Source organism: Nestor notabilis, unplaced genomic scaffold, assembly GCF_000696875.1.
Source record: "Nestor notabilis isolate BGI_N333 unplaced genomic scaffold, ASM69687v1 scaffold1571, whole genome shotgun sequence".
In the NCBI taxonomy this organism is placed as follows: domain Eukaryota; kingdom Metazoa; phylum Chordata; class Aves; order Psittaciformes; family Psittacidae; genus Nestor; species Nestor notabilis.
The window spans coordinates 1-23,946 of record NW_009913158.1 but is presented as its reverse complement, the minus strand read 5'-3'; the positions used below and the strand labels follow the sequence as shown (position 1 = coordinate 23,946).

The 23,946-nt window shown below is 47.6% G+C and overlaps 2 protein-coding genes across 2 annotated transcripts in view; one reads left to right on the top strand and one right to left on the bottom strand.

Moving 5' to 3' along the window:
• The window catches only part of EML6 (echinoderm microtubule associated protein like 6), a 45,008-nt gene extending 38,664 nt beyond the window's left edge, over positions 1–6,344 (top strand). The window contains exons 24-29 of the mRNA XM_010022986.1: positions 1,182–1,354; positions 1,944–2,106; positions 2,861–2,964; positions 4,044–4,197; positions 4,516–4,616; positions 6,320–6,344. Of these exons, the coding sequence (XP_010021288.1) occupies positions 1,182–1,354; positions 1,944–2,106; positions 2,861–2,964; positions 4,044–4,197; positions 4,516–4,616; positions 6,320–6,344 (720 nt within the window). The remainder of the gene's footprint in view (positions 1–1,181; positions 1,355–1,943; positions 2,107–2,860; positions 2,965–4,043; positions 4,198–4,515; positions 4,617–6,319) is intronic.
• Positions 6,345–9,097: 2,753 nt separating this feature from the next.
• Positions 9,098–23,939, bottom strand: RTN4 (reticulon 4). The gene is made up of 7 exons (XM_010022975.1): positions 23,923–23,939; positions 19,832–20,039; positions 17,479–17,617; positions 12,335–12,404; positions 11,677–11,723; positions 10,467–10,525; positions 9,098–10,082 (listed from the first exon to the last, which is right to left on the bottom strand). The coding sequence occupies exons 1-7, from the start codon at positions 23,936–23,938 to the stop codon at positions 10,040–10,042; spliced, it is 582 nt and encodes a 193-aa protein (XP_010021277.1). The 5' UTR covers position 23,939; the 3' UTR covers positions 9,098–10,039.
• Between the last annotated feature and the right edge of the window lie 7 nt (positions 23,940–23,946).

Sequence of the window (23,946 nt, the reverse complement as noted above, 5' to 3'; positions counted from 1 at the left end):
GGGACACCTTCCACTAGAGCAGGTTGCTCCAAGCCCCTGTGTCCAACCTGGCCTTGAACACTGCCAGGGATGGGGCAGCCACAGCTTCTCTGGGCACAAGTTTAAACACCCTCATGCTGATGGAGTATCTTTTGTTGTGCACAGCTTACTTAGATCTGAAGGCACAGGCTGGTGTGGATGAAGGAAGCATTTCAATTCCATGCCTGGAGAGTGGGTGACACAGATTGTCCTGTCACTAATACACAGCCCCTGACACTAAGCTTGTCTTGCTGGCCACATGGCTCCCTCCTCCCTAGAGCCTTTCTTTAGAACCAGTCACGTTCTTCCAGTCCTTCCAGTATCTGAAGGGGGCTACAAGGATGCTGGAGAGGGACCTTCATCAGGGACTGGAGTGGTAGGACAAGGGGTGATGGGTTCAAACTGAAACGGGAGATTTAGGTTAGATATAAGGCAGAAGCTCTTCCCTGTGAGGGTGCTGAGGCGCTGGCACAGGGTGCCCAGAGAAGCTGTGGCTGCCCCATCCCTGGCAGTGTTCAAGGCCAGGCTGGATGTTGTTGTGTATTCCAGGGTATCTTTTTTTTTCTGAGTCAAATTTTATAACAATAATAATTTTTAAAAATAACAAATAAATTAAACACTTTTAAAGAGTAACAGAGAGGTTTCTGCTTGTGGAAGCCTACAAAACCCTGTTCGAAATGCAGTTACCTGAGCTAACAGGGATCATTTTTAATATGGAAAATGAATAGATTATAAATCCAGTCAGATAGGTGAAAATGCAAGAGCATTCTAGTTTGTTTTCACACAGCAAATCAAACGGAACCCCTGCCCTGATCAGCAGCTGCAGAAACTACCAAACTCACCTTTCACACAAAATGGCAAGTTGATTTTCCAGCCTTTTCTGACAAATAGTGTCCCTTCTGGTGTCAAACTTGAAGTGACCCTGCAACACGAGCACACACGAACCTCCCATCCGAGCCTCACCTCTCTTTTGCAGTCTGTCCTGTGGCACATGCCTGGTGGGATGTGATTTTTGATGTGAAATGTCAGGTTTCTATTTAGAGGACACTCTGGACAATTTGATTTTAATCAGTCGGGGCCTTCCAGCCCGTGTGTTTGGGAGCTCTCCCTTGGCTGGGGGCTCTCCCAGGGCAGGGCTGAGCCTCTTGCTCTTGTGAACACAGAAACTGCTGAACAAAGTGAACCTGGGCCACCCCGCGCGCTGCGCCGCGTACAGCCCCGACGGTGACATGGTCGCCATTGGCATGAAGAACGGCGAGTTTGTGGTTTTGCTTGTGAACAGCCTGAAGGTGTGGGGCAAGAAGCGAGACAGGAAATCTGCCATTCAGGATATCAGGTAGGTCAGAATCTGAGCTGAAGCACAGCCCTCACTCAAGAAAAGGGTGGTCAAGTTCCACGCTGATGTTCACATTACTTATAACTCCATATTGGCTGAAAACTGACATCATGAAATGGATTTACTGGCCAACTACTTGCTTTATATATACCTATTTTATACCTTTACATATACACATACATGTAAAATTTATGTGCCTTATAGACCATATCTTGCATATTCCTGGGATTAATTTAGTTATATCCACTAGGAATTTGTGCACTGTGGAGCTGGGATTATGGGAATTAATATCACAGACCACTTTAAAATTGCAGTTCCTGTTGCTTTCTCACAGAGGAGTAGAGTTACTCTGCACATTGTGCTGTGTGCTTTATGCATTAACATCAGTTAACTACATGTAGTATCCTCCATCTTCCTCATCTGCTGAGCATCAAGGTTTGGTTTGGATTTAATCCTGCTGTTGATAGAAAGTTTTAGTTGTTTTCCAGTAAAAGAAATCTGTTCTCTTTTATTAACATGAGAAGCAAAGAAAGATCTTTCAGAGAAACAGTGACTTACTTACATCCCCATTCCATGTTTTACTGCGCAGGATCAGCCCAGATAACAAGTTTTTGGCAGTGGGTTCACAAGAACATACTGTGGATTTTTATGATCTCACTCAGGGTACAACCCTGAACCGAATAGGCTACTGCAAAGACATCGCAAGCTTCGTCATACAGATGGACTTCTCTGCAGACAGCAGGTACATTCAGGTATGTCTTGCTTGGTTGTATCTGGTGTGACTTCCTGCCATCAGACACAGGAACAATATGGAGGTGACAAAGGGTGAGGGAAGCTTTCCGAAGCTGCTCTGAACTTCAGGGTGCCTCTAAGTCTCCCAGGGTAGGCCAGATAACTCGGGTTGCCTTTAGAATGTTCATAGGGCCCAATAGTCCTCTTTCTAAATACTCAGGTCTTCCCCCGGGTTCTGCATCTCTGCCCATAGCAACAACACAGCTCAGTTCATTTACACCGAGGTTTAACCCGCTGCCATGAGCAGAGAAGAAAATTAACTGTATCCCAGTCAAAACCAGGCCACCTCAGTAGATTATTAGTGTGCTAAAGGAAAAGTGTTGTCTTGTTTCAAGGGAAAGGCTACAACACTGGCAAAGAAATTGTGGATTATACCAATAAAGAACCAGTTCTCCTCCTCCCTTTCCCCAGGATGGGCATTAATACGTGAGGTCTGCTTCTGACATTTCTGTGATTTAGTAAAATTGGGTTGAGATAAGCCAGAGTACATAACTGGAAGGAAATCTACCAACTGTGCAGCATGTGCATGAACACCTCGTTCAGTTATCATCCTGTAACAACACAGTTATTACTTCATACTGCATATAATTATAGTTAATTATGGAAAAGGAAATTTTACTTGTTGAGCCTGTTACTGCTGGAGATCATGTAAGTCTGGAGAATGCTGCCTTTCTTTATGGCAAAATTACCAGCTTTTTCCTTTCCTGCTCTCAGGTATCAACAGGTGCCTATAAACGTCAAGTGCACGAGGTGCCACTAGGGAAGCAGATAACAGATCCTGCATTGATAGAGAAGATCACCTGGGCCACATGGACAAGGTAAAACACTAAAGAGCAGTGTTCTGCCTGGTTGGGGCAGGTCTAATGCAGAATGAAGGTCAGATTGTGTAAACCAAAGGCTTGAAATTTCCCCAGGGCTTGGCACACCTACCAGAGCCCATTTGCAGCTGGCTGGAGCCTGTAGTAACTATTACTGCAGTAATGCTGAGGGCTATCATACAGCCACAGTGGCTTGTTGCCCTCACAGGGCTCTGCACCACCTCAAGCTCTGCTTTCACTGGCACACTGGTGCAGGCACTACCTTATCCCACACCAACAAACACAAGCAGCACGGGAGGCATGGAAACAGCAGCTGGTTGTATTAAGGAAGGAGTTGTAGGTATCATTAAAATGCATTCACTGACATGGGTTTATATGGGGCCTTCCCAACATGGTTACAAAACTGTGACTGTGCTCTTACTGTGCAAAGTGGAACAGGCCAAAAGCAGATCTGAGATCTGAGCGCGTGGTAATAGGGGTGGTTCGAGGAGAAGGTAAGTGAGAATCCTCCTACTCCCACTGCTCTGCTACCAAGCATAAGGATCTGCCACAAATTACTTGTTCCTAAGGACTCCTGACAAGACTGTGGGAGTGGGGCAGACACATCTGACGATAAATGTGCAGGTAAATAGGAATGATTATAAAGGAGCTTAATCTAAGGGAAGAACAGGTATTTTAGGAAGTGCTCTACATCCAAATAAGCATCCCCTCATTCCACAACTTACAGCTAAGAGAACATTGCTGTCAAAAATCCCTGTGGGAGGTTCCCTGCACGTCCATGAGGAAAAGAGGAGACTGTAGCTGCTTGTATAAAATGATGAGAGTGGTTCACAGAAGGTAAACCTCAGCATTTATGGATAGAGGGGTTAGATTTAGAGGTGATTTTGTGAGTCACACAAAGAAGATGTATTCTAGTGATGAGATCACGTTCAGTGCCATGATTTAGAGGGGAAAGACTATTCTAAAAGGCAGCAATTATTTACCACTGGGCTGTGTTGTCTCCCCATGCTGTGGAAGAGAGAAGCAGCCAGTAAGTCTTATGGTCTAATGCTCTTTTTTCTAACTTGTTTTTGGAACAGCATTCTTGGAGACGAAGTCATTGGAATTTGGCCACGAAATGCAGATAAAGCAGATGTCAACTGTGCATGTGTGACCCATGCTGGCCTGAACATAGTCACAGGAGACGACTTTGGGCTGGTGAAACTGTTTGATTTCCCATGCACAGAAAAATTTGTAAGTGGATATTTCACTTCAGTCTGAACAGCTTCATCTTCCCCATGCTCAGACTCCTTGGTGCATGGTTTTAAGGCATCCACATGTGGGGTCCAGTGGGCCGGCTCCAAGCAGGACTGGCTGCAGGAGCGTGGGCGCTGGGTGTCCCCAGGTGAGCAGCTTGCAGGTGGTGGAGTAGCCACCATCCAGAACCGGGGAGGGAGGAACACACAGCACCGAGCTGGGGTCACTGTGGGCTCAGAGCACCGCTACTGCTGGGGTGGGATTGGAGCTCCACGGGGCAGCTCTGTACCAGCCACTGTGTGTCCTTCCCCACAGGCCAAGCACAAGCGGTACTTCGGGCACTCTGCTCATGTCACCAACATCCGCTTTTCTCACGACGACAAGTACGTGATCAGTACGGGAGGAGACGACTGCAGGTGAGGCCTCATTTAGTCTGGAGATGACCCAAGATGTTGTGTGCACCCCTCAGCACCAAACCCACAGCGAAGCCTGCTGATAGGTGACAGCTTTAGCTTGTGTCTCTAACTCTGGAATTGCTGTATTTTAGGGTGACTTGCACCCAAATCCTGCCATCCTGGCACCACTCACAAGGTGATCTCTACTAGGTAAAACATCTTGCATTTGGGTTCCTGTCTTTAGCAGCATCTGCTTCTAGCTCCTTGTTTTGCCTCCTCCCTGTGGGCAGAGGCAGAGCAGACCTGGCACCGCAGTGGCCAGCACCCAGCTCTGAGGCTTTGGGCACCAAGAGGTAGCAGAAGGAGCCTCGGCTGGCACAGGAACCACACGTGTGTCTGAGGAACACTCAGAGCACTCAAAGACAGGTGGTGGGGTGTCAGTCACACAAAAATAACTGAGTAGCTCCTGCCCAGCAAAGGGTAGGACAGGAATTCCGGCCAAACACAAGGATGGACAGATTTAGAAAGACATTTCAAATAGCAGGAGGCTTCGCAAAAGGTGCCTGAAGTTTGAGGTGGGGTGTTTTGGGTGGGGTTTTCTTTCTCCCTGAAAGGACTGACAGTAAATGCACACACACACACGTGTGTGATTCCAGGCAGATTCCCCTCCACCCTCACTCCCCATGTTTAATTTGAGCTCCAGTACTGCTCAGAGAGGACACAACTGCTGAGCAAGACAGGGAGCAGAGGGTGAGGCATAAAAACTAAATGTGGTAAGACACGAACAATGAGAGACTTTTAAACAGCACAAAGTAGAACTAGAAAAAAAGTGGGTTTTTTTAAGAAAAGTGCTTTTTTCACTGAAAAGCAACAAGGTAGGAAATGAAAGGGCACAAATCCTGAAGGAGCAAGGGTCAGAGCGCTGCAGTCAAGAAGCAGGTATTTATAACTAACTTGAAAAATGCCAGCCAGAGACTGCAGGATTGACTTTGCTGCTTTCCAGAAGCAGAGACCTAAATACTGATGTATGTTTGCTGACTCCAGGCTCCCTGCTCCCTGCAGGAAGCCTGCAGCAGATACTGGTTCAACGCCCTGCACTCAATTGAACTAACTCACTGCACAAGATGGGTTGTTCTTCCAAATTAGCATCCATTTTTTTTTGTGCAATCATGCTGCAAATAAAGGACCACCCCCCAAATAGATGTTTTCATTTTCCACTTTCGGGGGGGAGGAAAGGGGAGGGAGAATAAGAGAGGGGGAAGAGGAAAAGGAGGAAGTGTTTTGCTTTGAGAAAGGGGTTGCACAGAGGGAGCAGGAAGCTCTGTCACGTCACAAAGCAGCTGCATGGGAACAAAGGCTGCATTTACCTCTGTTCTCACCCTGCAGGACACAAGTTACATAAACTCAGAAAAGCTCATCAGCTGCTACTGGCTGTTTGGCAGTAGTTACGATGAGGCTTTCGTGATTCAAAGTGTAACTACACAGAGTAAAGCAATGGCATTCCCAGGCCTTCACCGAACACACAGGCAGGAGCTGGTTATGATCCTGTAACTCACTCTCCTGAGAAAGGGATGCGCATCCCAGTCACCCCACAGCTCTGTGATGCTTCCCCTGGCATGTGGCTGATAAGCCCCAGCTGGATCTGTGTGTGTATTTAACACACAGCCCCTCCTGGTGTATGTTGTGCTGGTCCGTGAGCGCTGCCTCACTCCCTTTCCCTGCAGTGTGTTTGTGTGGCGCTGCCTTTGAAAGGAGCCTCTCCTTGCTGCTGTTACTGCCACCGCCAAGTGACTGCGCCAGCCTGGACAGCCACGACGCCTCGAGCCCTGCGGCTGCTGTGACCTCCCCCCGACGATGCTGCACGGAGACACTCCCAGTTACTCACAGACTTGACTGAATGTGACCTTGCGTTGATAGACCAATATCCCCGCGAAGGAAGACGTTTGAAAGGGAATCCTTCTGTAACCCGGGTAGGCCAAAGTGATGAACGGTTCACTCACAAAGCTGCTTTTGCCTAATACTGTGTTATCCAAACCCTGCCTGAGAAGGGAGCACACGGAGAAAACGCTGAGCCCTTTAATTTGCATCATTTCAAAATTTATGGCTTGATTTGTTCAAGGAAGTTGGTGGGGTTTTAACCACACCTGCTTAAAACTCACATTTGGTGCACCGAGTAAAGCTGCAGGCTTTGAGCGGGCGCGCTGGGGTCACGCTCCAGCTGTCAGTGAGCGAAGGAGCAAAGTATCATTTTTTTTAAGTCCATCTTATTTTTAAATATATATATTTGGCAAATTTTTCTATCCATGAAGTGCCTTTGAATAGTTTTCTAGTAGTACGGGCTACAGCCTTGCCTCCCACCACTTGCTTTCAACATACGGTGCTATAACTTTCACACAGAGGAGGGCTAACCATCACCACCTTTTCCAGCTGTGTACTTACGTCCATTGTCCCTGTTCTCTGCTTTGGGTTTCAACACCTTCACAAGTGAATTCCTAAATGTTTCCGACAGAGGCAGCTCTGTGCTGTTCTAAGGACAAATTCCTGATGGCATTACACCTCTTGGTAAACTGTTCACAACGTGCATGATGGTAGCGCGACCACAGCTGGAATGTGAAGCTTAACTCAAACGGTGAGTAGTGGGGGAGAGGCTTGGTTAAAGAGACCAGCAGTGAGGAAGCTGTTCCCAACGTGTTCCTACGCTCCCTGTTTGTCGGAAACTGTGCTTTAAAGGTAACTGCTTCCGCAGGCAGGGGCCATCCACTGTATTAATGGTGTGGAAGCCTCTGGGAGTCACTGCTGCCCATTCCCCCTGTGCTAGGAGGGAATTCCTGCAGGCATCCCAAGGAACGCCTGGCACTGCCCATGGGGCCAGCCTGTGGCTTCCACCAGGCACCCGTCCCTGCCGCTTGTGAGTAGAACAGAAACCCCTCCCATACCAGAACATTTACCTGTCCTTGAGAAAAGCATCCCCTGTGCTCAGTTTGCACTCCTGTTCCCATTATCACCACTCCTGTGGGACTGGGCTGTGGGATCTGGGAGAGGAGAGCACAGCAGGCCACGAGCAGGGGTCCACAAAAGGCAAGTAAAGCCCTTCAGTGCTTCTTAACAAGTATTTTGTCAAAACCAAAAACTCCAGGGACAGGGGAATTGGAAAAAGTTAAACTTAACTTTTTCCAATGAAAGTGGCTGGAAAGGAACGGGAAGCGTGGGCAACGGCAAAAGATTTCGGGCATGGAACAATGTCTGTATTTTGAAACCACCTTTCTTGTAAAAAGACTGTTTGTTAATCAAAGAAATAAAGGCCAAATTAAAACGTTTATAGACTTACATTTAGTGTTTGAAAAGAAGTGTTAAATAAATACAGTGCTTTAGCCCCAGGTCAGGGCAACACCTTTTTGAACTGGGGGAACTTCCTGACCACCCACTTCTGACACCCCCTGCGCAAAGAGGAGGCTGGTGGGTGCAACACCCACTTGAAGGAGTGGATCGATGTACACGTACCACACAAACGTGCTTCAGCAACCTCAAAGAATCACCTTTTTTAAAATTGAATTTATTAATTAATGCCTTATATCACTACACAGAAGATCAGTTTGTCAGATACACAACACGGCCCTATGCAGTCCTTGTTCTAGCAACACCTCCTTGCTGAGATGATGTAATCCTGGCAGGTGGTGATGTCAGCGAGCACCTTCTCTGCCTTCCTTCCACATGGATTGTATCCCGATAAAACCAGAATGAATTAATCAATGGTGATGTGAAAAGTAGCTTAAAGCAATAGTGTCTGTCAGGTAAACACTTAAATTTGTATGTTTCTATGGTCTGGCTTTACGTACAAAACATCCGTAAGTCACCACATGCGATACTGTAAACTAAAGCCCTAGTGCATGGATTTATTTTCCAATGGTCAGGATGCCATTAACTACAAATCTGTGTCCCAGATAAATCTGGGTACAAGTTTTCAGCATCCAGCTCTTAAATCAGATTCAACAAGTTGATCTGGAAAGATCACTGAGACTTTTGCTTTCCAGTGTCCTCCCAAGCAGACTGTGGCATCACACACTAATTGTCTCTAAAGCAAACCAAGGACCTTCGTTTGGCTTAGCAGGGTCTTAAATGTCTCCTTCACCATTTTCAACACCCAACTCATAACACTCGAGTGGCGGCAACAACCGGAGCCACAGGCAAGAGTCTGGGTGACAAGAACCACGTGAGCCATCAGGAATGACAGCCCTGGAACTGGAACTGAGCAAACTGCTTCACACTGCACGGACGGGAAGAACAGGTACTCACATCGCCCTACGTCTGACAGACTATTGCCACCACCATGTACAATGGATATTTAATCACGATGAGCTTCAACAAAATAAACACAAATAGATTCAATTTGCCTCAAGAAAGCAAAATGCCAACAGTTTCTGTCTAGAAGCTTTATTGATACTTGGGGTTTGGGTTGGTTGGGGGTTTTTTTTTGCCTTTTTGTTGGGTTTTTTTACATTTCACAATGCATTCCACAGACTTAGTTCAATACAGCTTAAACTGCAAGTGTAGAAATTCTCACTTACTTCTCGCATAACAAGGTTTTACGTTTCCCAACAACATTTGCAGCATCAGATACTCAGTCCACAGATTATCAGAGTTTGAGAGATGTAGAATTATTTGCTCAGAACCAACTACTGTACGTTTGTGCCACAAAGTGTACGCTTGTCTTTTTCTGTAGGTGTATGTGGAGGTTCCTTCCTTCATCCCCCTCTCGCTGTTTGTTTTAAACAGAGGCTAGTGTTTACACAGACAGTTTGGGTTTCAAGCTTGTGTGCTGCAGAGCTAGTCCAGCCACCAGTCAATTCTCTGAAGTACAAAGCACTGTGGAGCAGCTGAAAGATCTAAGCTTTGTGAAACACATATATATATATTTATATATATATTGGCAATTGATAAAACAATAAAATCACAATACAGCTATACTCATACCAAAAAGGCAAGATTTGTTTTCAAAACTTGCTAAAATGGTATAATTCTTCTAAAACATCTCAGTTTAGAAAATGGGCATCAACCTACACAGACCATACACCGTGCACACACTGCAGTGCCTCCGCTCCACCCGCACTACCCGGGAACGCCGCAGGGACTACCGCTGACGAAGCAAAATGTACAGCTTTCAACTCTTGGGTTAGCCAGTGCTGCTGCACACAGGATAGAGGAAGATGATTAGTTTAGATCCATACATAGCAGCTTACGATACTTAGGATGATGAAACACATGGCAGTCAAAACAGTTACTGTTTTTCCTCAAACACTGCGTTGCTAAAAAATAAAGATCTGTGAAATTGCACTGCAATGTCAAGGGGTTTGCTATTCCCTGACCCTCCCCGTGTAAATCCAAATGAGTAATTTTTTTCCCCCCTTTAAAGATGAACTTCCTATCGATAAGTTGCTTCAGGCTTTTTACTCAGTTTTGCGCTTCAACCCAGGGATCTTTGCTTGGATCCTGCGGGAGGGAACAGAACAGCATTTGAGTAAGGAACGAAAAGCAGGAGGTGTGAAACACACAGTCTTCAACCAGCACCACGCCAAGACAGCGCTCACAGCAACATAAAACCCAATGAGACAGCTCAATTCTTCTCCATTCCCCCCTCAGCTGCAACTGCTGAGGGCCCCGGGTTTCTCTGATGGGTTGAAATACGCAGATTTCTAAGTAATACAGGATTAATTTAGGAGCATCAGCAAGAAACGAGCTGATTCTGTAACCATTCCAAGTTTAAACAAAGGACTTCTTCCACCCAGGACTAGTGCACATAGTGCATTCGTTACACAGGAGCACCACAGGTACCAAGAACTCTAACTGCTATTTATGAAGTGACATTTTACTCACTTAGCCATGGCATCTTTGACATTCTTGTTCACGAGTCCCAAATAATGGTCAATTTGGGCCTGAAATCGAAGATGACAGATGTTACAGGCAGCTCTCACAGGTACTCCGCTGCGGAGCCCACCACACAACCCGTGGGCCACGTCCCACTTCGATGCCAGAGGGCCCGTGGCTCCAGCCACAGCACGTGCTAGTGTCTGCCCTGGGAACGGGGAGCAAGTGCCCACATCAACCCACCCCTGTCTTCTAGAGCAGTCACCAGTGGTTCCCCACCCCAGCTCACGGCCACCATGGGGGTGCACAACCAGCCTGGGCGCCCGGCACCTCCGGACACCACCACGGAGCAGGGAAGCGGCTTAGGTGGGCCGGGCCTGGTAACCCGCTTACACCCTCGGAGAGCAGCCCTCAGCCCCTCAAGAGGATTGTGGAGCCCGGGTTAAGCCACACAACTTGTCCCTCTCATCCTTCCCGCGGCCACAGGGTTTCCTCTCCCTGCAGAGCACCCTGCTCCCTCCTAGGAGCTCGCAGGAGGCTCCACCATCTGCTCTGAGCCTTTCTGCTCCCTCCCCAAGCCCCAGGTTCCCCCCCTGTCCCCGAGCAGCCTTGTTTGTGAAAGAGGAGAAGGAACTGCTAAGCCAGGGCTGGCTGCCCCCTCCTGCGCTGTGACCTGGGGCGGGCAGCCCCTGCTCCCGCCCGGCTGGCACTGAACCGAACAGGTCTTACTCCGGCTCCTTCTTGTCTCTTCCTTTTACACTCGTCTCCCCCCAGGAGAAGCGCCGGACGGAGCCGAGCGTCTCCCGCCTCCTGGTTTTGCCACAAGTACAGATTCCACAGGGTCTGTGAACCCTGAATATCAGCTCCAAAGAGGGTTCTGCAGCAATGTGCTTCCCGCAGGATTAATGCACCGCGCCGCTGCTTTGGTCCTGCCCAAAGCTGGATCAGGGCACAGGAGGTTAATCAGGCCTTTGCCATAACTGTTTGCTGGGGAAGCTTTCCCATGCTGCCACCGAAAGGGAGGAGGGAAAGCACACGCAGCCGGGCTCCGAAGTGAACCTGACCTCGCTGGCACTGCCCCCTGGCTAAAGGCCTATCTGCTTCGTAAAGGCTTTAAAGATTTTAGCAGATTGGACTGAGTTTTGGTTTATTCACTTGTGGTGTTGCTTCAACAGAGCCAATTTTGTGAAGCACTTAATGAATCACATCAAACACTCACCTGATGTCTCTCATAAATAACAGGAACACTGAAGAGCGAGATCAAAGCTGGAAAAGAGCAAAGCCGAGGTATAAATATTGACAGAAGGGCGGGTGTTCAGGTAACACAAACCCTGGCTTCCACACCTTGCCTTCGCTTTCCTAAAGGCACAAGAAATAACTGAGCCACATACACAAACAGTCGGCTGCTAATTTCAACCACCCTATAAAGGAGAAGCCAGGCTGGTCTCCAGGGCTCATGCACAGTACCCTCAGTGGTCACTGTGGGCTATGCACGTTCTTCAAAGGGGATGCCTCGGCTTCTGCCAGGGCCAGTTGGGTTCCAAGCTCTGCTCTGGGACACAAGAAACAAAACTGCCTTCCATGGGCGAGGGGCAGAGCCAGCCGCTACCTCCCCCAGAGCCCCCGGCTAACCCCGACAGGGACAAGCACAAGGGAATGTGCCTTCAAACGATACAATGCCTGAGTTCCCCGAGATTGCTGGTTTAACAACAACACGGTTCAAAATGATCTGTTCCAGTGCTATCAGCGCCCCAGAGAAAGGACACCGAGCTACCGCATCCTGCTGCGTGCTCCAGAGCACAGGACCAGCCCCACGGGGCCCAGCAGACCTCCGTGCTTCCCCGGGTTACGTACTGAACGTGGTTTCAAACACTTACCCAGAATCAGCAATGTCAGACCATTAAACAAGGCACCAACATAAGTGAACACCCACATCAACACTGCAAACTGAAAAGAGAAACAGCGTGTCAGCCCACGGCCTCCCCACAACACACTGCTCAGAGCCTCAACCACACACCTCCAGCTAGAACACCCCAAACCCCCTTCACCCTTGGATGTCTCATGTAATTAGAGAGGAGTGACAAGAAGGCTGAAGGGCTCAGTAACGAGACATGAGGTCTGGGTCATGGGCTGAATTCAGCCCAAGTCAGCAGTGACCACAAGCTGGGAGTACCCGATGGCTGCTCCACACCCTCTGCCTCATCCAGCACTTCCAAATCCATGCTAAACAGTGATGGGCAAATGCAGCTCCTACCTCCCACCCTCCAAAGTGATGGAACAGGAAAGGAAGTGAGGTTTGGGGGCTGGTGTGTGGCAGAGCCAGAAGCCGGTCAGCTTTTGGTGTAGCAGCCCAGCAGGATCCAAGCACCCACGGATCACAGTCACGCTCTGGCTCAGCAAAGGTCCCAGTGAACACCGACCAGGGTAGGCAGGTTTCTGTCACCTCTGGAGGCAAACCTCTCTGGAGGTACACGGCAAGGTTGGGTTGAGGGACTTTTCCCTTTAAAAAGCAGGAGGTTTGGGTGCTAAAATATTCACTGAGGAGTCAACAGCGCCAGGCAATGGAAGCCGGCTCCAAGTCGGAGGCAAATTCAGAAGCAAAGATGTCCCTTCTGTTCACAGACACCTAAACCCCCTCACCACCGCTGTAACTGCTGGCTTCGCCCCAGCACCCACTGAGGGCACTCGCACAGCTCCTCCGCTCGCCCTGCACGAAGAAGGGGGCTTTGGGGCCCCCGTGCTCCAGCCAGGTGGAGCGTGTCCCGAGCACACCTCTGACCTATGGCGGGGGAGGCAGCCCGCGCTATTTCTGTGCAGGGCTCCTCCGCAAGGAGAAGCAGCCCAATTCTTACAGTGTCGCAGAGCCCCCGAGGAGCTGAGCAGAAGCCAGGGCCTGGGTGTCACCAACAGCGGATTTACCAGTGCCTGGCTCTGGGTACACACGGAATCACACTTGGCTTGTGCAGAGACCTCCCAACCCTTCATCTCCTGAGCACTCGGCTTGTTTTGTGTGCAAGACACTGAACAGCCAGTGGAAGGTGCCCCTGCCCGTGGCAGGGGGCTGGAACTGGACGAGCTCTAAGCTCCCTTCCGACCCAAACTGGTCTTTGATTGTATGAATCTACTGAGTGAAGGTGAAGCACTCTGATAAGCAGGAGACCAAGGTGAGGAGAAGGTGGGTACAACGCACTGGAAAGAAAAGCTGCATGTTGAAGGCCTGTAGGAGTGGGCAAGGATCTACCCTGCTGCTGAGTCACACTCAAGTTACTTATCCAAACATCCAATTTTAGCTTATCCTAAGATGTAAACTATCCAAACCAAACAAGATCAACTGCCACCAGCAAGATAAGGGCTCGACAATCAACACAAGTTTAACTGTGTGACCCCTGTAACAAACTGAAGTTACTTCAGGAGCTTCATTCAAAGCAGCTGATCCCATTGAAACTTCAGGAGGATGAACTGCGAACGATGCAGTTCTTATCTCTCAGTTCCTCCCTGGTGTGACGCAGGCAGCGCCCGCAGCACAGTTACCCCGCAGGCAAGGCTGATGTTGCCATCGACTGAAGGGTTCTGGCAGGGTTATCAAGCAAAACACAGCTCATTGCTCCAGCCTCCCTCATGATTCATTCAAACCTTGGCCCAGTTCTGCTCTGCAATGTCAGGGCGAGCGCCGCTGCCAGCCTCTGCACAAGAGACTTCAGCAGAGCCAATGCTCTCCCTGCACAGCAAGTCTGGACACACAGGACATCCCCCTGCCCAGCGAAGGGAAGGACGTCAGCAACTTCTAGTACAGCAGAAAGACCCCCAAGCCTGTGATCATCCAGGATGATTTTCCTGCAGGCTTTGTGTTCCGTATACGGAAGGTGCCAGCTTCCAAGCACACACATCCTGCAGCCATCCATCCACTAGTCTGGAGAGGGCTCAGGGGGGACCTGATCGCTCTCTGCAACTGCCTGACAGGAGGATGGAGCCAGGAGGGGGCTGGTGGAGAACCACCCATGAGGTGAGCTCTGAGTGATGCTGCTGATGACTAGGACCAAGTCAGAAAATGCAGAAGGTAACTGCATGAATCAATCCCAAAGTCCAACCATTATCAGCACTATCCAGTCCTATTCAGTAAGCACTGAATTCATGGTCCAAGAAAGATCAAAATCCAGGAGTTAATGTTTGGCTGACACGGGCTTTGCTCCTCTGAAGGCCTGCCCTGAGCAGCATCGTGACTGCACGTGCAGCTTGTAATCCCCTTCGCTTGCTCATACTGGGTGGAAGTGGGAACCACTGAGCCCCACAACACCACCTTCCTCTACCATGTCCGTACAAGACACCTAACTGGAAAACTGGGGATACCAAAGCAAATGAAGTGCAGCCAAAACCTCAGACTCTCCTCCCACAACTCCTCCCCCTCTCTTCACACACTTCTGTCAGTTAAAACACTGCTCGGGGATTAAGTGGCGCTGATCTCAACCCACCTTTACATACTGGTGTCTGGTTGTTGTTCTCCTTAGAAAGGAGAATGCAGAAAGGCTTACCTGGGACACGTCTAGGCACTTAAAGCTCTGAGATGAAAAAGAAAGCAGAAGGCAGCCCACGATCGACCTACAAAGATAATGCTGCTCTTCCCACATGCTCAGGACCAAGGGAAAGCACCAGGCCCAAGCTCAGCCTGAGCGTTAGTATCTGCACACCAGCGAACCCCAGTGTATGCCATGGGTCTGCGCTGAGGTTTTGCCTCCCTCACTCAATGATTCCTAACTCCCCAGTACCCAAAGCATACCACGATTTAATGGCAAATCCAGGGATGTCCATGTATCAGTTTGTTTAGTATAAAATGGTTCAAATGCAGCAAGGAGCTCAGCCTCTCCAAGCACCAGCTGCCCGGTGCCAACGGCTGCGGCAGCACGTTGCTGCTGAGCAGGACAAAGTGCAGCTTCTCCCGAGCTCCCTGGCAAAGGCTCCTCTGGAATTGCTCCTCCCGAGAGTGCTGCCTAAATATTTACAGTCCGTTTTAAGACCTCCATGACTGAAGCATTGTTTAATAAAGAAAGAAAATGCTTAACAAGACGGATTTTACAGCCAGGACTATTACACACAATAACCTGACCCGCAGACATTTTCTGCATTAAAGCTCTCTAATTATACACAAACATGCTGTTTCCTACAGTGAAGATGTTTAAACTACACGAGCCAAGATATTTCTATTTCGTGTTTAACCAAGGCTGCTGCTGTATTCCCTTAGACCCCAGCATCTCCATCATCTCCTCGAGCACAGACTCTTCAAATCAGTAACTTGTGCTCGTGAACTGTCCTGACATTCGCTGGTTTCAGATAAGGGTTTGCTCCCAACTACCATAAATTAGACTCATTAACCTACATCAAACGTTTTAAATGTCAGAAGAGGGGGGAAATGAATTAGTTGAGCTGAATAAACATGTCTTTCCTATAGCCCACAGTGTTTTAGAAGTGATCGGAGTGCCTTGAAGGCATTCTGACTGGAATTAATTCTGCTTCCCACATAATCCCTCTGCAAGGCCTGATTTTCTAAACAGTGTCAACTGAAACAGCAGTTGGCTGTCCGTCCACTGCTTCCTTTTCCTTCCCTGCAGGGATTGGGATCTCTCTAAACAACTCTTATAACCCAGATGAAGGAACGTATCACAAAGGGCTTAATTATTAAAGAAATACAAGTGACCTTGTTTTCCCGTGCTGGTGTTTAGTCACATCTGAACATGACTTCAGCAAAGTAACCTTCCTTTGAACAATGAAACTCAATGCCCTCAAAAAAACCCACAATAGACAGAGAGCATGTTCCTTCCCTCCCTCACACACCAAGTTATCAAATGCATTTCTAGCTGTGTAACAGTAATTCTCAAGGCTGTGGCCTTGAGATGCTCCAGAGATGAATCCCAAGTACTCAGTCCCTTAAGCATGAAGGTGAAAGGCAGCTTCATACAGCCCAGACTGATGGGCAGTGGTGAGAGTGTTCATTTAGCCATCAAAACACATCAAAACCCAGGGCTAATGTCCCATCTCCTCTTCCCTTTGGAGGAAATGAGTCTGTCATGAACAGCAGAGCCCAGGTAACAACCCCACAGCCCCATCACCTCCCCTGTCTCCAGAGGGACAGGACTCACTGCAGGAGACTTGCATCAGGTGCAACTTTTCCAGCACAAACTCTGTTTAAGCCGGAGCACAATGAGGAACTGGATCAGAAACTCTGGGTAAGATCCTCAGCTCCGCCTCCCATTACTATGGCACAAACCTAACAAAGACTTTACAACCTTCCTTTTCCTCCCCCCTCCCCCAATCCCCACAGCAACTCAAAGGACTTTACAAAGCACTGAGTAAGGGATTTACTTTTCCCCAAGAAGATTAAGCAAACTGAGAAAGAAGCGGACAACACATTGTACTTGGTAAAGGAAACAACTGTTTGAAAACAAAGAAACACTATTAGCTTGAGAGGAGGGAATATAATCCTCACAGACCAGAACTGAAGGGTTTGCAGCCAATTCTATCATTATTATGCACTGCCAGTTCTGCTCTGCCACCTCTAATAAGTAAAGTGCTACCTGGAGCTATCGAAGGTATCCGTTGGGCAGCACTGCACGCTTTAGGTACAGTAACTTGCAAACCCCACTTCAGTGATTTGCAGGACTAAAAGCAGCAGATTTCTGCTGTTCAGCACCAGAGAGGTGTCAGACCAAGCTACACGCAGCCAGGGATTATGTTAGTTTTCCATTCGTTATTATTATACTGGCAAAATGAAGTGGAGCTGAAGTTATCCACTGTTACTGCAGGCAGCACTTGATGTTCAGCTCAGCGTGGCCAACAGAAAGCTCTACTTCTTGACAAACAAAAAGGCTCATTACTTCCAACACCCAAACAAAGCCTCCTTATTTACTCACACAGCGCTAAAACTGCTATTGTTCCTCCACGCTCCTGAGGACTAGTGGGCTTTGCTAACCCGGGTCAGCAGGGGACCTATTTACCCAAGGCTGCTGCACCTACACTGGAGCAAACTTACCTTCAGGGAATCAACTAAGTCATCAACTAGGAAGAGACGTCTCAGCTCTTTGACTGTGCCATTAATGTGACCAAGCACAACGTTACTGTACTTCTGAATAAGCTCTTCAGACACAGCTACATCAGACTCCAAGTAAGCCCTGCAAGAAAGAAGAGCTTATGAAACTTCACTGTAGGAGTGCTGCCAAACAGTATCAACAAATGTTATATATATAACACCAACATGTGTTCTTTTTAATCCTATAAAGGGAAAAACCTCACTGTATAAGGAATGCTAAAAACAGTTCTTACAGTTAGCGACAGCAGTTCTTTTAAGAGAAAGACATAAGCTCCTATCTGGGGAAGTGTCCTTTCTACCATTCCGAGGCTTTCATCTGTAGTTGCAGTGGCTCCAGCAATTTAGATTCTTCAAATAGAGATTAATTTACCTAATTTGCCTGGTGGAGGAAGAAGCAGCAATGCAACACATCTGTAAAGGGCAATCATAGTTACTGCAGTTACTGAGCTTTTGTTTAGGGGGGATTCTGATTTGGGGTGAAAAGCTGAAAAATGCACATTGGGGCTCCTATGTCTGTCACTTAAGGCCAAGCCAAGCACAGCTTGTGGCAAGTCCAAAACAAATGAAACACTTCAAACAGTAACTACAGCTGGCAGCCATTTCAAGGCTGCATTCTTCTATCCATGCTTGGCTCCACTCTGCACACCCTCCCCAACTCATCAGCATCGGTACCTGAACCACAATTAAATCCACCTCATGAATGTGCTCTTCACTGTCTAAATTCAAGTAAGAACATCCTTATAGGTGAAGCTATACAGATAAAAAGCAGCCAAGTATGTGGGACAAGAATGTCTGGGAACTTCATGAGTATCAGTGGTTTTAGAAATAAACTGCAGTAAGAGCACAGGTAGAACAAGTCTTGCTTCTTCTTGCTAAGAAAGAACTGGGAAACCTGGAAATGCTGTTTGGGTACCCAACAGCACCACTGGGTAGCCAGAGCAAACAGGATTTCAGGTGGGAATTATTCACCCTCATGTGGGTGAATAAGCTGGGCCATGCAAGGCCTTGGTGGGCTAAACCAAACCTTAAGTTTACAACAGAGAGAATTTCCTACTGCTGTACTGAATGCTGCTGCCAATTGTTCAGATGCAATCCTGTAGCAGATCTAAGCTTGAAAGCAAATACTCCTTTCCCAGAGTTTTGTCCCTCAGCTGGTTTAGGCACAGGCTGGGTTCCATGGGTAAATGAGCCATCACACAGAGTCAGGGAGGAATGGAGGTAAACCCAAAAAACCCCCCTCTGCCTTACTGAAGATGAGAGGAAGAGAACAAGAATGACTGGAAACAGCACAAAATTCGTTAAGAGCTGTAAATAGGAATGCAAGCAGGAGTTCCAGAAAGGCGGAAGGGAAGGCGAGATGGAACCGCTTCACTGATTAATGAAGGGAGAGAAGCAGGTCTGAGCAGCGTGGGGCAGGGCTGGTGTGGAAACAGGAAACAGGCACTCTTAGGAGTGAAACACATTAGTTAAGTTTCTCTTAAGATGCAGCTCTGCAGCATCGGGCACCACTGCACTCCACAGAGGAAAGGAGGAATACCATGGGTCCCATATTCCCACACTGCAGGGATGTGCACGCTTGAGACGCCCCAAGGACTTAGCTCATCACTTAAAGCAAAGAGCTGAGGTCCTCTTCAAGGACCTCAGTTAATCCTATGATTCAACTCCTGAAGCCATAGAATCTGGAACCCAAGTTTCTGGATTTCTGACCTGGGCAGGCTGCAATGAACCTGGATTCTGCTGGTGACAAGGCAGCCCGGCGTGTGGAGAACACAGCTATGCTGCTACACAAACCCCACAGACTTCAGCAGTACTCAGAAGAAAAGTTCCAAAAAAATAAAAGTATCCCCTGCTGCATTTCTTCTGATTTTTGCTAAATAGATTGTACTGGAAGGGCTGCATCTCCTGGGAGTTCTTCTAAATTTAGTCATCTGCCACTGGTTCACATTCCGAAGACTCTCCCATTCTAAAATACACTGGAAGTATTGTGTATTTCTTCTAATGGAGTATTATATCACTCCACTAGATTGAAGTATTTAATTTTTTCAATGCAACTGAAGATGCTCCAGCACATTCCCAGGGAAATCCCCTGCACCAAGCACACAGTTCCTTTTCTTTACCACCGTGTCTGCCTGCTGAGGAAAACTGAAAGAGGAAGAGTCACAGGCTGGGCATTTTCCAGTACACACAATATAGATCATTATGCAACATATTACAGCCTATGTCATCCCCTGCTCCTGTCAGCACCAATTCTGCTGCTGGACAGCACACTTTTTGTTAACGAAAGGAAGACTCTCACCTGAACGGGTGGCCTTCATCGGACTTCTGGATTGCCTGGATAACTCCCTTGTATATCCTAAAGCTGATCGTCACCGAGAGCAGGGCCAAGGCAATGTAAGCTGTCACGCTCACGATGCTGAACACTGTTAATGAGAGCAGCAGGAACAAGCTGGCACCAAACACCACTCCTGTCTTCTTTATGTCTCGCCAGTAAAGGAGGTCAACAACTAGAATTTGAAGAAGGTAAGAAATTAGAACAAGAAGCCTTTTGCATCCATATGAAAACAGTAAAACACGATTCACTTGACTGCTGAGAGTCATCAAGAATGGAATTTGCCATCTCACTGTCACATCAGAGCTGAAATGACAACTAGGAATAGGTTATTTTAGCACTGGTTCTGCACTGGACTTCCGATAATTTGGATTATTGTTATTAGGATTACCTCAAAGGTAATTGCTGAAGTTTAAGAACAACTCTGCCCTTAAGCAATGTCAGAATTAATCTCTTTGACTACTCTGCTGTGTTCTGCACCAGAATCACAGCAGTTCCTGCTTCATTTCATTCTATTTTTGTGCCTTTTGTGGAGGTCACTCACCGAGATTGAGTCCAAGTCCCTGCTAGGGCAAATGACAAGACTCTAACAGATCTCTAAGCCATTATATCTTTGTAAGTCTGGTAGAGGCAAAGGCACTGCTCAAAACCTATTAACAGTTCATTTTGTTTCCTTTTGCCCAAAGACATTCCCATGGGAGTGTATAGTGTTGATTATGGGGTGACAGACTGAGCCATCCAGAGGGAATAATCTCACTGCAATTTCAATCCAGGCTAAATCTGTTGCACTCCAAGGCAAAATGCTTCATTTGTAAGCCAAGCTTAACGTCTTCCTTAAGCAACCCTCATGAGAGCACACAATACTGTGCCATTTTTAGCATCACTGTTTAAACTACACCCTTGCCCAGGTCATAGGTAATGGTTTAATGCACCCACTGCACATTTGTTTGCCTTGAGGTGCTGCTGCATCTGGTCGATTACCCCACTGCACTCATGAGCTCTGGCAAACACCCTTCTCCATTGCCAAGTACAGAACTGGGGGCAGGGGCATCTGGTCTGGTTTTACACTTCACAGTCAAACTCACACTTCATCATTTCTACTTCCACAGCTGACCAGATTTTCACAAGCACAAATTCCTCTTCTGCATCAAACCTGCTTCTGAACAGCAATAACGTGTTAGCTGCAGAACTCAAGGCACAGTAAATTACTGCTACACCACAGGGTTAGTAATCCCCTCTAACCCTAAACATCACCAAAGTTAACTGTAAAGTAGCACACCACAATTCAGAACATGTTCTTATTCTGAATGACTGTATGAGAAAATTAAATGATCTGTTACTGCTTACAGGATGAAAACGTGGTAATGCACCAGTGTCAAATACTCAGTAGCCTCTGCACGGCAAAGCCTGCATAATCCCTTTGTAGGTACAATGTGAAAATGCCACTGGGGCTATGGTGCAATTTCACAGTGTTTCAGAAGCTGGAGTCCTTTTCTAATGATTTCCTTAGGGAAAATGAAGGCGCTGGGAAGACGAGAACCTGGTCAGAAACCTCAAGCTGCCATTTTCATATTGTCCTGGTTTTGGCTGGGATAGAGTTAATTTCCTCCTCGTAGCTGGCACAGTGCTACTTGGATTCAGGATGAGAATAATGCTGACACACACGGATGTTGTAGCTGTTGCTTACCCTGACCATGGACTATTCAGTCTCATGCTCTGCCAGTGAGGAGGGGCACAAGAAGCTGGGAGGGAGCAGAGACAGGACACCCGACCTGAACTAGCCAAAGGGGTATTCCATAGCACAGCACATCATGGCCAGTATATAAACTGGGGGAGTTGGCTGGGAGCTGTGGATCACTGCTCAGGTCAGGCTGGGCATCAGCCAGTGGATGGTGAACAACTGTGTGGTACCTCGCTCCTCTGTCTCATGTTTTAGTCCTCTCACTTTCCATCTCCCTTTTCATTACAATTATTACTATATTTTATTTTATTTCAATTATTAAACTGTTCTTATCTCAACCCACAGGTCTTATCTGATTTCCTCCCAATTCTCCTTTATCACAATCCAATACTGCTGTGGGAGGAGCAAGCCCCAGCCCTCCACCACCCTCAGTCCCACTGCTTCCCCCTGCCTGGCTTTCTGTCTGCTGCTGACAACTGCTGCCCCCCAAAAGTAGAATAACAACAAAGCAGCAGCCAGATCAGATTCTGGCTGTGGTTCCCCATGTGACTCCACCAACATATGGGGTGAGAGATAGAGCAGACAGCTGAAGGAGGCGACGCTCCTGCTCCAACAGCACCAATCTAAAGTCCTTGTCGCACTGAGGCCCAGCCTACCCGTGCACTCTGCTGACCTGTTACTCTGCTGGCTCCCATCGTGTTACAGAGCTGCTGTTCTCCCTGTCAAACCAATGAAGCTCTCAGCAAGACAACTGTAATATGTGCAAAAAATCAAACACAAAAATCAAGCCATTGTAAAATTCCTTTTGTATGGGCTATACTCCCCGAATTTAACATTTTATTTGGTTTCTTTGGCTTTGCTTCTAACCACCGAAGTGTGTCTCTGTGCACCTTCCATGAACCAAGTTTAGCAGCTAAAAGGAGCTTATGAACCAAATTGTGAGCTTGACCTAAAAATTGCTGTAAACTGTAAGCCTAAATTGAGCTGCAAGTATCTATAACACTGAAGGGGGGGGGATATCAAAACCAGTATTGCAAAAAAAAAGAATTGGTGGGTTTTATGCCCTAAATCATGCGAGACATCTTTGAAAGACTCATTTCTTCCTATTTGCTCCAAATACTGAAACTATATTTAGTTTCAAACGCTGCAATTTGAGCATCCACACGGTGATATTTGGGTGCTGCTCCTGTATCGTGTGACATGCTAGGCATGAGCCCCACTCCTCTCCGCTTGCAGAGAGCTGTAGTTGGATAAATGAGATACTCCCTCCTCCCTAACCCAGTTTTACAGCCTCCTCACTGCTACGAGGGTCTTACTGCTTCACAGGAAATCACTTACTACAAGCAGGAAGGTGTTGTACCTGCACCCAGGCGGAAGGAAGGTGAAGACAATCATTCACCTGTATCCCGGTTTCCAAGACAGGAGATACAAAGGTAAATGACTGTAATTAAAGCACCCACAAATGGCCTCCAGCGACCCTTTTGTTCTCAGTTATCAACATGAAAAAGGCCCACGCTGGGAGCCCCCAGAGCAGAGTTACACTGCACATGGAGCACTTCTCAGTGTCTCCCCTCCCCACCAAACCAGCCTCAGTTTACGGACACCCGGATGCGGTTTCACTGCGAATTCCTCCAAGGGAAAGTCAGTTACAAGTCACTGGAAAACCGAGGTGCGGTTTTAAAGAGAGCAATGAAAATGATTTATGAACGAGGAAAGTGATTTACAAACCCCACGGAGCAGGCACAGGTGCGAGCATTTCTTTGTAAAGGAAAAAGGAAGATCGGAAGCGTTACGAGGAGCAGCTTTCTGCCTTTAAACACAAGCTATTCACTGCAGATCAAACACAAACCAGAAAAACACCCCCCCCGCACCCCAGTTCTCAGGAATTGGTGCCAAGCAGCCTCCTTCCTCCTGGAAACCGCTTTAACCTTCGCTTTATACCACCCGAACTACAATCTCCTACATTGAAAGCAAGTACCCCAGGCCTATTCTAAAGCAAGAACAGCTGCCTACATTTGGTAAGCACGAACTGTCACTTGGCACGTCTAAAAATAGCTCCGCTAGCATCCGTGCCTTACATGCACAACTCATCCCACTACATTTTGCTTTTAAAGCGAGTGCCGCGACAGCTTTATCGCCGTATTCACTGTATTTTAAAGCCTTCTCTTTCTATTTCACAGGCATTTCAGTTAAAACCCAACAGTCCGTACAGTGACAAAACGACAACAAGTGGCTTGATAGATTTAGCTTGAGAACGCTCTTAATAAACAGCGGAACCAAGCGCCCCTCGCTCTTATTGAGGCGGGGATTGGAAGGTTCAGGCTGAAAGCGACTCTCGCTGGCAGCTATGAGAGAAAAGGAAGGAAAAGGGACTGACCCATTCTGGCCTCCATCTTGAGCA

What these genes read in the sequence shown, in the direction of transcription:
- RTN4 (XM_010022975.1), bottom strand. An exon ending in ACTTAGTTGATTCCCTGAAG is followed by an intron (nt 12,405 to 17,478) that starts GTAAGTTTGCTC and finishes TTCTCTTTTCAG; the next exon opens with TTTGCAGTGTTGATGTGGGT. An exon ending in GTCAAAGATGCCATGGCTAA is followed by an intron (nt 10,083 to 10,466) that starts GTGAGTAAAATG and finishes TCCCTCCCGCAG; the next exon opens with GATCCAAGCAAAGATCCCTG.